Here is a 13495-nt window from a genome sequence, read left to right as displayed (position 1 = left end):
AACTTTTTTGAATTAAAAAAAACAATATTCAAGGACATTAAGTTGATCAAAAGTAAAATTTATTTTACAGTGTTACAAATCATTTCTCCCCACTGTGCAATAAAACGTGCAATCCCCAACTGTCTATACTTATATTTATTATACGTATGTTAGTGACTTAATATATCTTACATCTACCCACATTCCCTTGCATAATTTGTCTATAGCACTGTACATACAATATACTGTTCACGGTCTCTTTATCTATTGTGTATTGTTTTTACATATTTATTTTTACTCAATTATTTTTCTTTTTTGTTATCTGCGTCTTGTCCCTTGTCAACCTGTCTGTGTACTGTAAGCTTCTGTCACCAAGAAAAATTCCTTGTGTGTGTAAGCACACTTGGCAATAAAACTCTTTCTGATTCTGATTCTATATATAAAAAAACGCTGTTCTTCTGAACTTTCATTAAAGAATCGTAAAAATTTTTTTTTGATCATGGTTTCCACAAAAATATTAAGCAGCACAGCTGTTTTCAACATTGATAATAAGAAGAAATGTTTCTTGAGCAGAAAATCAGCATATTAGAATGATTTCTGAAGGATCATGTGACACTGAAGACTGGAGTAATGACCGCTGAAAATTCAGCTTTGCCATCACAGGAATAAATTACATTTTAAAATATTTGAAAATATAAAACCGTTATTTTTAAATTGTAATAACATTTCATAATATTACTATTTTACTATATTATGATCAAATAAATGCAGCCTTGGTGAACATAAGAGACTTTCAAAGTTTGCTTACGTTAAAAGCAATTCTTATTCAATTTGAAAAATACCTGTTTTCCACTTTCATTTCATGTAGGGTTAATGAAGGTATTTAAAGGGGTCCTATTATGCTCTTTTACGAAGTCTTGAGTTTGTTTTGGGGGTGTACTAGAACAGGCTCTCATACTAGGTTGTTCGAAAAACACATTATTTTTCACATATTTTACGCCTTCTGAAATACGAAATGTGCTGTGATTGGTTAGCTGGGCCAGTGTGTGTTGTGATTGGCAGCACTCGGCGCCTGGTCGGGAAATGTTGTGTCATTCCCCTTACCATAGCAGCCTGCCAGCTTTAGTGTAAATATTGTGTCAAAATCAAATCAATTTGAGCACAATTTAAACCCGGATGATTGTAACCACTCTAAGTTTGTCTGCCTTGGGAAAGCTAGCGTGTCTCCGACATAGTGATAACACTCATTGCCTTCTCTAGTGCAGCTCAACCAGGTCTCGTCCCATTCGTCTATATTTGTGGTATCACAAATCCCGGAAAATATGCGTTGTATTCCAAACGAGTCGTTCGTTGTAGTTTTTGAAAAGTGATTTCTGTTAAATAAAATATCTCCTTTTGAAGTGGACTTTGAGCTTTGTAACTTTGCAGATCTTTTTTTATGCTCAAACAGCAACATTACAGACTAACTAAAGTTGAAAAAGTGAAAAAGCATAATAGGACCCCTTTAAGTTAAGTTTGCACAACATGAATAAAATAGTAAATCCATTCAAATATATTGTTAGTTGCTGAAAATACTTAATGTAATCGTGTGGAAAAGTTTTCCTCAATTTAATTATCTTCATTAGAGAATCTCGATTCTCAAATATGTGTATGTAAATGCATTTTGCACCGTTATAGATCATGTTAGATGATCTACTGTATAATGGGCGATGGGCAAAGTATATATAGCCTGATGTTAGTGTTATCTATTAATTATGCATAAAACCCATCTTTTTACTTAAGTACCAGATATGGGTGTCATGCCATAAAATATTTTTAATACGACTGACTTTGTATTTAGCGTGAATTTAATAAAAACATTGTAAGTTACTATTACTAATTATAACACTTTCATTGTACAGAAAGAGAGCAAAGAAAATTTACATTATCAGAGAACATTATCATTGACTTCAGTCTAGCCAGAGTTCGAGCACTCTCAAAAACTCGCATTATAATCACTGAAGCTGTTTACACTGTGAAATGAATATTTTACTTACATCATACGCACATCTGAACTTTGTTGTTTCTGATGAGAGAATTCGCCAGAGAGCAGAATTCAGTCAGCGAGCGCGCGCACTGAACAAAACACCATTGTTTCAGCGATGACTCATCTGAACGCCTCTGATTGGCCATTGAATTCATAAGCTCAACAGAATCATGTGTGATTGGTTATAATGCTCAGCGCTGTAAAAACGCGTCTGTCTCTGCCTCAGCACCAGCCAAAGCTTTGAATTTAGCAGCTGCTGATGTGTCGCATTGAACGTTCTAATCACACCGGTGTGATAGTATTAAATATAAAAAAATATTATTCGGCTATTATTTGTCTTTTGGAAGCTGCATTCAAAATCCACTTGGCTCAAAAATCTGAGGGGCCACGTGCCCCCTCTGTCTGAATGGGCATGACACCTCTGTCCCCCCACAGTTGAAATCATGTTCTGGGAGGAGCGGTATTTCGGCTGGGCCTCCTTCTGGTCTAGTGCCCTGGGCACGTGCCCGGTAGGCCCGTGCATTAATCCTTCCCTGTTCAGAGTTCATAGATATGTTTTTCTAGAATGTTTCTTCTAGCAGCACTTAGTCCTTTAGTAAATTAAAATATGACCAATTATGCCAATCATGTTTCCTATGTGTTTAGTCAAATGTAATCAGGGACAGTCTAAGTTGTGGAAAAGTTAATGGGAGAAATTGAACGGTCAATGTGGTATCTCCAAGGTGGCCACTGAGTGAAATGACTTAGCAGATTTTGACATAATGATAAACTACTACTACTCCTCTTCTCAATTCTAATGTCGGTTTGCAGTTCACTGAACACTGCTGCAACGACCAGCTCTGGTCATCATTCATTACCATCACCATTTGTTTTATTATTGTAACATGCCAACAGTTTTCATGCAAATTAAGAGAGTGGTTACTGACCACATGGTACATTTGGAAGCATTTTATTGCTTTGGAAATGCCATCCAAGTGGCATTTAGTGTCAGAATGATGAAATAATAATTGACTGACGTAATGTCTGAATTGCGACCAGTGCCAGACCTGTTAGCAAACCAACATTAACACGGCTGGCACTCAGGATACATTATTTCTACTTGAGTTAAACAGTTCAATACTCTTCCCACCAAGACTCATGCTGATCCAAATAATTAACCAGAACAGCTAATACAGAAAGGGCACACAGGCTTAGCCAGCCCGACTCATGTTTGATGGTATGTACGACCAAGTATAATATGATTTACAGAGTGACTTACTGACATCGTCTCTTCCAACCTTTATTGGAGTCATGTCATCTTGTTATTCACACCCAGAAAACGGCATTCTAAAGTCTTTAACTGTTCCAAGACATTCTAAAAACAATAGAAAGCTGTCTGACTGGAACGGAGATGGTTCTTCCATCCACTAGTCAAGCTAAGCACTGGACTAAAAATGACTCTGCAGCAGAATCTTATTTTAAGTCCTTTTCACCCAAAACTAAGCTTGAGATTGAAAAGATCGGGTCAGCTTACACAAAACGGTATTCCTCAATTTATGCAACAGAAAACAGAGCGTAACCTCTCAGACTCCCTAGGCACTGATTAAGAGTGGTAATTTAAAGTTTATGCTGCTGGTTTACCCAAATCCAGTGGATGCCACTAGAAATAAAAAGGGATGGACATATGCTGTATCCAAAACCAAATGCAGCTTCACGCTGCATCACCGCCAAACAGCATTTACATATAAAGGCACCTCTTAAAAGAACAGTTCATGAATAACTACCTACTTACCAACATGATGCTCCAAACCTGAATTTGGTTATTTTTTTCTGTGAGACACAAAAGAGGAATTTTTCTCAGCTCTTGTCCATACATAGTTCACAGTGACCACCGAATCAATGAATCAGTGAATTAAACTCAAGTCAAGAATAGCATCAGTGAATGAGTCCTTCTTTTTAGTCTATTCTTTTCAATGAATTGATTGATTTGGTTTACAAATCAAAATGAATGATTTGTTCAGGAATCAGACAGTGATCAACTTGATTCAATGATCTGTTTACAGTTTCGGAATTAACAGCTAGTTGGAGAGGAAGATTAGTGAATAATAACTTTTAATTTGAAGACCAATTTAGTTATGGTCCTCACACAAAGCTATTATGCTATTAGCTTTCAACTATCATGACTACTTTTTATCATGCTTTTTAACAGCCTTGGTTAATGTAATTGTATAGACAAGACCATACAAAAGTCTTAAAAATATCCATGTTTTTGTAACACCAAAGAAAATAATATGCGTTTGGAACCATATAAAGGTGAGTAAATAATGAATTTCAGCCAAAAATCATTTTGTGCCAAAATGCTTCTGCCAGAACTCATTAGAAAGATGCCACAATACTGTCAGGTGCAGATTGAAAATGGATATGACCAGAAGAACAGATCACTTTGAGACAGTGAGAGGGTTCAAAATGATTGTTCATAACACTGCTATTGTACAGACAGTTTCATCTCTTTCCTTCTCTCTCTCTCTCTCACACACACACACACACACACACAGAAACAAACATTGAGGGCTTTGCAAATTGAAATTATTTAAACAGTTCAGATGCATGCTAAACCCTGTGGACTGAGCGATGGGAATGTCAAGATTTGCATTTAAATTGCTGCCATTGTATGTACGAGTGTATTCATAACACGTGAAAGCACTTCGACTAGACATGATGCTCTTCCACTAGATGTGGTGCTCTGAAGTTATTACAACAGATTCAATGCCTCGATAATGAGCCAAATGTTCTTCATGTTCCAGAAATATGTGTGTCTGTGTTTTTGTTTGCTGCCAGCAAAAACTACATAGTTATGTGCCCATTTCTACATCCATTTTGCTCTCCCACCATTTCCTTATTTCTAGATTTAGAGGATAAATGCGGATAAATATAGGATAAATGCCTATGCCTCCGAATAGACAAAGAGGAAAATATTACAATATCCACTAATACAATGAGCAATTACTTTGTGGATTAACGATTACTTGTGGATTCATGTGAGAAAAAAGAAACAGATCTTTCACTTCATTTGACAAATCTGAAAAGGATAAATAAATCACGAATCACAATAAATAATAATAAAATGTTTTTTTAAAAATCACAGTTGCTATTGGACTGTAAGGTACAGTTCTTCATAGAAATGCCCCAAAATACCACGGTACCATAAAACACACACACACACACACACACACACACACACACACACACACACACACACAACACTATAGTGTATTAAGCAATTACTGTATTGTCTTCATGTTCAATTGAAAAACACCAACATAACAACCATTTTTCAAAAATTAATGGGGGTCAAATTAAACTTTAAACACTGTTTAACAGCTCCATTAGTGATTCTTCCAATACTTTTAAGGAATAAGCACTTGTAAAAAAGGAAGAGACCACTCATTACAGTCATTTCTTCTGGAAACAAATTACAATGGTTGTGCTATATATTCAGGAATCGGACTACAGTACACTGGTTGCAGTGTAAGCGTTTGATTCACTAAAAAGAACCAACTCATTACAATCAGTCGTTTGGGAATCAGACTACACTGGCAGTGCTGCATGTTTTTGATTCCCTAAAAAAGAAACATCTCACAAGATTCATTTGTTTGGGAATCAGACCACACTGATTGCTCTGAATGTTCTGTAGATTCAGAAACTCCGAATATTTTAGCATTATATTCCACTTCACAAGAGGAAGAATGCATGTGCGAAAACAATGAACTCAATATTTTTTGAAAACGAAACTGGTATTAAATAAGAACTCTATTCCGCTCTACATTACTATATAATACTTTTTACCACCTCAGATTTTCAGTCTTTAGTCCCATGACTAAACTTCCATATAAAGGATGGAATATTTTTTCTCTTTCTGCCTACACTATATAACTGTTGTCAGTTCACCATGAGCACATAGAGGAAGTGGTCCCTGGTGGTCTCCAGGGAGATTTGTGTATGACGACCTAATGGCTGCTCTGCTGTGGCACTGGTGGCAGGTGCAAGGAAGCTCAGCCAAGGAGAGATGAACCATTAGAGATATGGCTGGAGACGAGACGCCCCCTTTGTCTGGCAGTTTTTACCAGAGACTATTAATCACTCTGACAACAACAGCTCCACCGAGATAGAGAAATAAAGATAAAGAAGAGATCTCGAGTCGGTGAAACCAATTAAATGCACAGTAACTGTCTAATCCATGCAAACACAGCACTGCCAACCATTTCTTTGCTAAATGTCGCAATTTTAGCTGTTTTATAATTGGGGATTTCCAAACTGCAAAGCAATAAGCTCTAATTAACATATTCATTTTACACATTCTTTAGTAAGATTTTTGTCAGCATGTGTTATTATGGGAATGCTAATGATGGATGCAAAATGCAATACTTTGACATTTGGAGTAAGAGGGGTGACATCATTACTAATTACACTATAATTTTGGCACAGATGTACACAAATACATTATGGGCCGACAAACAGGAAGTGGTTGTGTATGCTGTTTGTGACGGTGACTGCCTACTGTATATGTGTGTGCATCCTAATTAAAAAGGAACTGTGTTCCTGCAACACACAGGACTGTCAAAACTCCTACAGATCCTCATAATGAGGAATGTGCTGATATTGACTAGAGGAGTATGACAAGGAAAATATGTTTCACGATAACAACATCTCTCCTTTCCTCCCTGTTCTGTATTAGAAGATAAAAATACTGTAAAAATGTGCTGTCTTCATCTAACAAAGAAAGAAAACACTAATCAAAAAGAAGAGCTCTTCATTACACATATGCAGCCCCATGTATTAGAAGATAAAAATACTGTAAAAATGTGCTGTCTTCATCTAACATAAAGAAAGAAAACACTAATCAAAAAGAAGAGCTCTTCATTACACATATGCAGCCCCTCTGCTGTATGTCAACTGTCATGTGCTTTTCATTTTCTAATCTCTGCAAAGAGCAAGCTGCGGTCAGAACAACCGAACATTTGTCTATTTTAAGGAGGAAAATAGTTTTCAATTGTCTTTGGTTGTGAAAGCAACCAAACCTCTTGTGGTTGTGTTCTTCCTGAAGAGGAAGAACATTTAGGGGTGGAGAAAAAACTGAGACCTCACTTAACTCTATAGCACAAACACATGTTAGCAAAACAATCAAGAAAAGTGTGCGATCTCTAGTTTCAACATCCATCCATCCATCCATCCATCCATCCAGCCGTCCAATATCAGACTGTACCAATATCAGACTGTTAGGGATATAAATTAATTTTGTCTCGTGCCATTCATGCCATTTTTCAGTATCAGACACAGCAATAATATGTTATTACACATTTACTAAATTACACACACGTGCACTGAAAAAAATAACTTGAAAAAATCCTCAGAAAAATTTGCACTAACACATTTGAAGTACATTTTAATGCTCTAATATCAAGTACTTGCTATTATCAAGTAAAATCTATTTACTACTGAAATTAATATTCATGAAGAAATCAAATCTAATTGCTTAATTATATTTAGTTAGGAAGTTTTGTTTATTTAAAGTAATTAAGTAAAGTTTATTTATTATTTTACTTTATTTTATAATGCCTTGCATTTATCAAAATATTAAGTAAATCTCTGTTTACTGAAGTAAATAAGTAGATTGTTATATATTTTTTGTTCGAGATTTCCATTTACTTTGTTTTATGAATATATATTACTCCCTATGATTATGTAAACATCGCTAATTTCTTTTTGATTAATATAACCACATAAACTATATTCATTTTGTCTATACCAGGGGTTCCAACTTTCATGTAGAGCTGAACACCTGAACACCCGAACAAGCTAAGCGCTTCGAGCGCCAGCGTTGAGAACCTCTGGTCTACAGTCATGGCCAAAAGTTTTGGCAGTGATATAAATTTTGTGTTTTGCAAAGTTTGCTGCTTAAGCTGTTGTGGTGTTCATTCACATTGTTTCTAGATTATTGTGTAGAGTGATCAGATGCATTTTAAATAATTGCTAAAAGCTTCATTGGCCAAAAAATGAACTTTTCACAAAAAAAACAAATGTCACTGTTTTTTGATCCTGACACAAAATGACCAGCTAACATTAATTGACTAATCACATCAGCAGCACATGTGAAAGTGTGAATGAGTACTTACTAGTCAGGTTAATCACTATCATACTAAATAGATTGTAAGAGCAGACTGATTGCTATAAAAGGAGGGAAGAAGCGCTTCCAATCATTGTGTTCTTGTTAGCAATGCTTATCTCCAAAGAAACATGTGCAGAGAACTAATAAGGCAAGAATGGATCGCCATCAGTCAGGATTTGGCCCAGAAGCTAATATCCAGCATGCCAGAGCGAATTGCAGAGGTTATGAAGAACAAGGGTCAATACTGTAAATATTTACTCATTATATTTTTTTGCCAATAAAAGCCTTCAAAACTTATGATATGCTTATCATTGTTTTTCTGTATACCATAGAAACGTGGAAAAAATAATCTACAAATACTGAAGCAGCAAAATTTGCAAAACACAAAATTTATGTCACTGCCCAAACTTTTGGCCATGACTGTATACCTTTATCACAAATCACACAACTAAAATAGAATTAAATAGTTTATTTTTCCAACATAAAAAAATGAATCAAAGTGAATAAAAAATAGTGAATAAAATGAATAAAAAGTAAAGTATGACTGAATGCTACTTCAAGTGTCTGCTGTTCTGTAATACAATTCAATCTCCATTACCAACATAAACTGCATTTGCTCCACCATACACAGTTTCGACCCCAGGAGGTATAAAATATAGAAAAAAATTACTTAAACAGAACAAGATGAGGTTTTAACCTGACAGAGCTAGGTAGTATTGATATAGCCAAAACTGCATCCAAAATGAAAACCATCAGTCTGTCTTCCTCCCCACACCTCAAGTGTGTATTGGAGTTAGGTCACCCTGTAAATGAACAGACACAATTTGTGATATTAAAACAATGATCTAAATAAAACATTTAACCACAATGTTATATTATGCAGTGAAGAACAGGTAAAAATAACAATAATGTTATATCATGCAATTTACAGTATGCATAGATTTATACTTACATTTACATTTAGTCATTTAGCAGACGATTTTATCCAAAGCGACTTACAAATGAGGACAATAAAAGCAATCAATCCAACAACAGAGCAATAATATGTAAGTGCTATGACAAGTCTAGCCTGAATATGAGAATTAGACAAATCACTCCTTCTATATAGTCCTCAACTTACACTCTGGCTTGTTCTGCAGTGTGTTCATAAGGCTTTTTAACCAACAAATTACAAGTTAAATACCATCATAAAGAAGCATATAACACTTTTACTAACCACTTTCTATTCACACTTTTCAACATTAGTCCTATAAAACAATCGCTGGTGGCAACAGGTACTTTAGGGTTAGGTAGTATGTTAGCTTAGCATAGCGACAAAACACGACAATTTATGGGATTACTACAATGTTGTGGCTCTAAACTCACTCTATTGCGTCAGTCGAGTGTTTGAAATAACAGAAACTAACCTTATGCTATACTACGCAAATGCTTTATTTTAGTAACGTTAGCTAGCTAGCAGTTACAACGTTTAATAATTTCCAGTAATTTCCAATCGTGCTCAAGTTTTTACTTTATGAATCTCTAAACTATTGAAAACATTTTCATTGAAATATCACTCACTGTGACCGCATGCAAGTTAACTTTAATGAGGTTATGTGAGTAAGATGAACGTTGATGTATAAACAAGAATCAAACTATCGAAATGCACACGGAGCAATGTATTACAAATCAGAAATCTAAAACAGAAAGGCAAACTTACCTTAAACATGAGAAAATCCAGCCATGCATCACCTCCATGACAAGCCCAACCGTCCCTCTCTGATTCAAAGCGCGTCTTGTCCAAACACGCATTGGCGGATTTAAGCACGCTATACTTTTAGATTAAAATTCAGGCTACTCAATATTTCTAGATTTATGCGCAATGACTATAAACCATGTAAATATTACAAGTAGATATAGAATAGTTACTCTTCCCACGCAGTTCATTAATTACATGAATTAAATGTGCACATTTTAACATTGCACAAATTTGTTGTTCTTCTTGAAATTTAATATTACAAGTAGAACTTATGATGGTTAATTTAATATATTTTACAACACTACAAAGTTATTTTTTTCAGTGTGTGAGTGTGTGTGTGTATATAAAATATAAATATAACATAATAAATAGTTTTATGTATTTCATCCAGTATCAGACTGTACCAATTAGGAATAAAAATTATTATAATTTTGTCTAATTCCACATTTTCATGGCATTATTGGTATCATACAGAATAATAAAATAAAAAATTTATTAATAATAAATTAATAAAATTAATCAGTAATTATAGTTACAGCTATAATATTATAGTTTTTTATGTAATAGTTAATAATTTACCAGTGCTCCTTGATATCTTGTTGGAAATTGAAAGCCAGTTCTGCGGAGCAATAACCTTCCATTATATGAAAGAAGAACCTGCATCTATGTGCTTCTCAAGAGCTGGAGCATTTGAATCCCTTCAATAGGCAATCACATCAAAGCTGCTCACAATCATCGACAAAACCCACAGCAGCTCAAGCAAATAAAGCAAATCAACTGCACGATTCCTACCTCACGCGGGGGCCGTTGCGCAATGGCTCTCGAATGGTATGTCCGGGCAATGTGCGGCGGTTAGCTGTGGAATAATCAGGAACTAGGTCATACGGCTCTTCGTCATCTGGGCCTAGACTGCGGCGGTCGTCTTCCAGGCCGTAGGGTTCGGGTTGGAAGCGCTCAGGCTGCGAGCGATTGAGATCCACAGTGCTACTTCCCATTGGGACTTGAGGCTGGGCCACATGGCCATAGTCGTCCTTGCGGATGGGGAGAGTGTAGCTGTTCTCCGGCCGGTATCCACCGGTGGGCATGTAGGGTTGATAGGGCCTGTAATTGACTCCACGAGACAGACTTCCATAGTTGTTGGGCATGTCTCCGTATCCATCGTGAAGGGCGTAATGGCGAAACTGACTGTCTGGAGCATCATTGTAGGAGTCGCTGTAATTGTTGTATGAGCGTGTGAGGGTGGAAGTGGCCTGGGGTGTGATGAAACGCTCGCCATTCTTCATGTAGCGCCGGTCAATGGAGTCAGTGTAGCTTCCCAGTGGAGACGAGCCCTCTGGAAGAGGAAGGCCATCGGGACCCAGTGGCACCTGACGAACTGTCCGTGTTGTCACTGTCTTGACCATCTTAGTGACCTAAGATGATGGAAAAACCAACAGAGTTAGCAAAATTTCAAGTCATAAAAATTGAAATGCAAGTTTGTGCTTTTTATGCAGAACTAGAGTGAGCCATTTCCTGTCTTAGATGCCTTTTGCATGGCTAATACGTGATATGAGGGCCATTCAAAATGCAGCCATTATGTCAGATTGCTCAAATCATAGCAGCCAAAACAACCAAAGGCATTTATGAGTGAAATGCAGCACACTGACTTAGTGGTCTAATATCAGCAAGGAAGTGGATGTCACACTGTGAGCTGGCTGAGTAGCAGTGAAATGACTGAAAATCTTTTCCAGTCTTTTAAAAGGCTTTGTGTTCATTAGTAATGAAACAACTGGAACTGAAAATATAAGGGTTGTGGGTTCTTGGTTGTAGTTGATACTAGTGCTGGGAGGTATACTGGTTCATACCGAATACCGGTGTTTATTTTTGTTATGATATGAATTGTTAAAACACTGCAATACCGGTGTATGTCGCTTAAACAACGTTCGGGATGCGACACTGTTTGAAAGGGGTCCCTTTTCACTGTTGCACTGTCGTGAGGGAACAACTGTATGTGTGACTAAGCGTGAAAGTTCCGAAACTGAAGCTGTAGAACTAATAGAACGTGATGACACAGAAGAACTCATCCACAATATCCACATTGACCGCCACAAATATCCACCGATGGCCCCCTGCCATCAGCTCCCGCGTCAAAATAGGGCATTCTAAGTCAATATACTGCAGTATTTCCTCTCTCAATCAGTAGAAAATATGGTTAACACTTATAGTTATCACTATTCCCCTCCGAGTGCTAATCCAGTCCCTTATTCTACAAAACGTCTGCCTGTCAAGAGGATGGAGTGCTGCTGCTCCTGAAGTTTCAGTGCTGATACAGAAACCAATTTGCTGCTCAGTGAATTCTGCAAAGCAATTAATTGGCTATTTTGTCCATGCCTGTAAATTCATCTTGGAAATTAATGAGCTTGATAAAAATGTATCGTCATTGGAGATGAACCATGACTGCTTGAATTTGTGTGTGAACCCTTACAAGCCACATGGCCAGTTGTCAGTGCGTAATATCTCAAGGGATGTGTCTATGTCTAAAGGGGGAAAAGATCAGTAACTACAGTCACAGCGTGTTCACCTTTACAGACTCCAGTATGGATTTAACCATTGGAGTACACAGTTTTTTGGGGGAACTGCAGTTACTGTAATTTTAACAAACATCATTAAGATCAAAGCAGCGATCTCACTGATGGCAATTTAACTGGGGGAGGTCGACAAACTGCTTTATGGTTGTTTGCAAGTAGGCATTTACACTCGATTGCAATATCCAACTGTATTCATGAGGTGAATTACATGTGCAGCTGTAAGGCGAACTGTCTGCACTCCTACTGGTTGTTGCCAGTGTTGCTTCTCTGTTGCATCTCCAATTGTCTCTGTTGCTCATGCTGTCTCAAACCGGCAACTCAAATAAATGACTAAGTTGCTCCGTTTCTACAAGTCACTGTCAGTGTGAACACCCCTTAACACCCACACATTAAGTTAATATGTTAAAGCAGACACCAATGTGAGACGCAGAAATCATGTTTCACCATTGATTTCTGAACAGTATGGGTTCTTATTATACTGTTTAAGATGATACACTAGGTAGATGGTTGTGCTTCATCGGCCTCTAGAATGCAGGAGCTTTTGAAGAGAAATCATCAGTTCATCAACAGGGCTTTCATAAGTCACATGAGCTCTACAGACGTGTGCGTCTATGATGCAATTTCTTCGGCATGATATTAAAATTTGCTTGAAAAAAAAAACTAAACAAATGCTCTTGGTCTTATTGTGAATAGATCGCTGCTGCACATTTTTCCAAACAAAAAAAGTCATCAAAATATGAATATTTCAATCATAAATTCATCAATAATAATATATTTATTTACATATTTATAAATATTTTTTATATGTGACCCTGGACCACAAAACCAGTCTTAAGTCGCTGGGGTATATTTGTAGCAATATCCAAAAAAACATTGTATGGGTCAAAATGATTGATTTTTCTTTTATGCCAAAAATCATTAGGATATTAAGTAAAGATCTTGTTCCATGAAGATATTTTGTAAATTTCCTACTGTAAATATATCAAAACTATGTTTGATTAGTAATATGCATTGCTAAGAACTTCATTTGGACAACTTTA

General features: G+C 36.5%; 1 protein-coding gene across 4 annotated transcripts in view; it reads right to left on the bottom strand.

The window, feature by feature from the left end:
* LOC107672748 (armadillo repeat protein deleted in velo-cardio-facial syndrome homolog) overlaps positions 1–13495 on the bottom strand; it is a 267938-nt gene that overhangs the window by 47834 nt on the left and 206609 nt on the right. For all 4 annotated transcript variants that reach the window (XM_016466071.1, XM_016466075.1, XM_016466074.1 and 1 more), the window contains one exon: positions 10681–11300. In XM_016466071.1, coding sequence (XP_016321557.1) covers positions 10681–11300 — 620 coding nt within the window. The remainder of the gene's footprint in view (positions 1–10680; positions 11301–13495) is intronic.

This window comes from Sinocyclocheilus anshuiensis, unplaced genomic scaffold (genome assembly GCF_001515605.1).
Source record: "Sinocyclocheilus anshuiensis isolate Anshui unplaced genomic scaffold, SAMN03320099.WGS_v1.1 scaffold88, whole genome shotgun sequence".
NCBI classification, from domain to species: domain Eukaryota; kingdom Metazoa; phylum Chordata; class Actinopteri; order Cypriniformes; family Cyprinidae; genus Sinocyclocheilus; species Sinocyclocheilus anshuiensis.
This window is presented reverse-complemented; position numbering and strand designations above follow the sequence as displayed.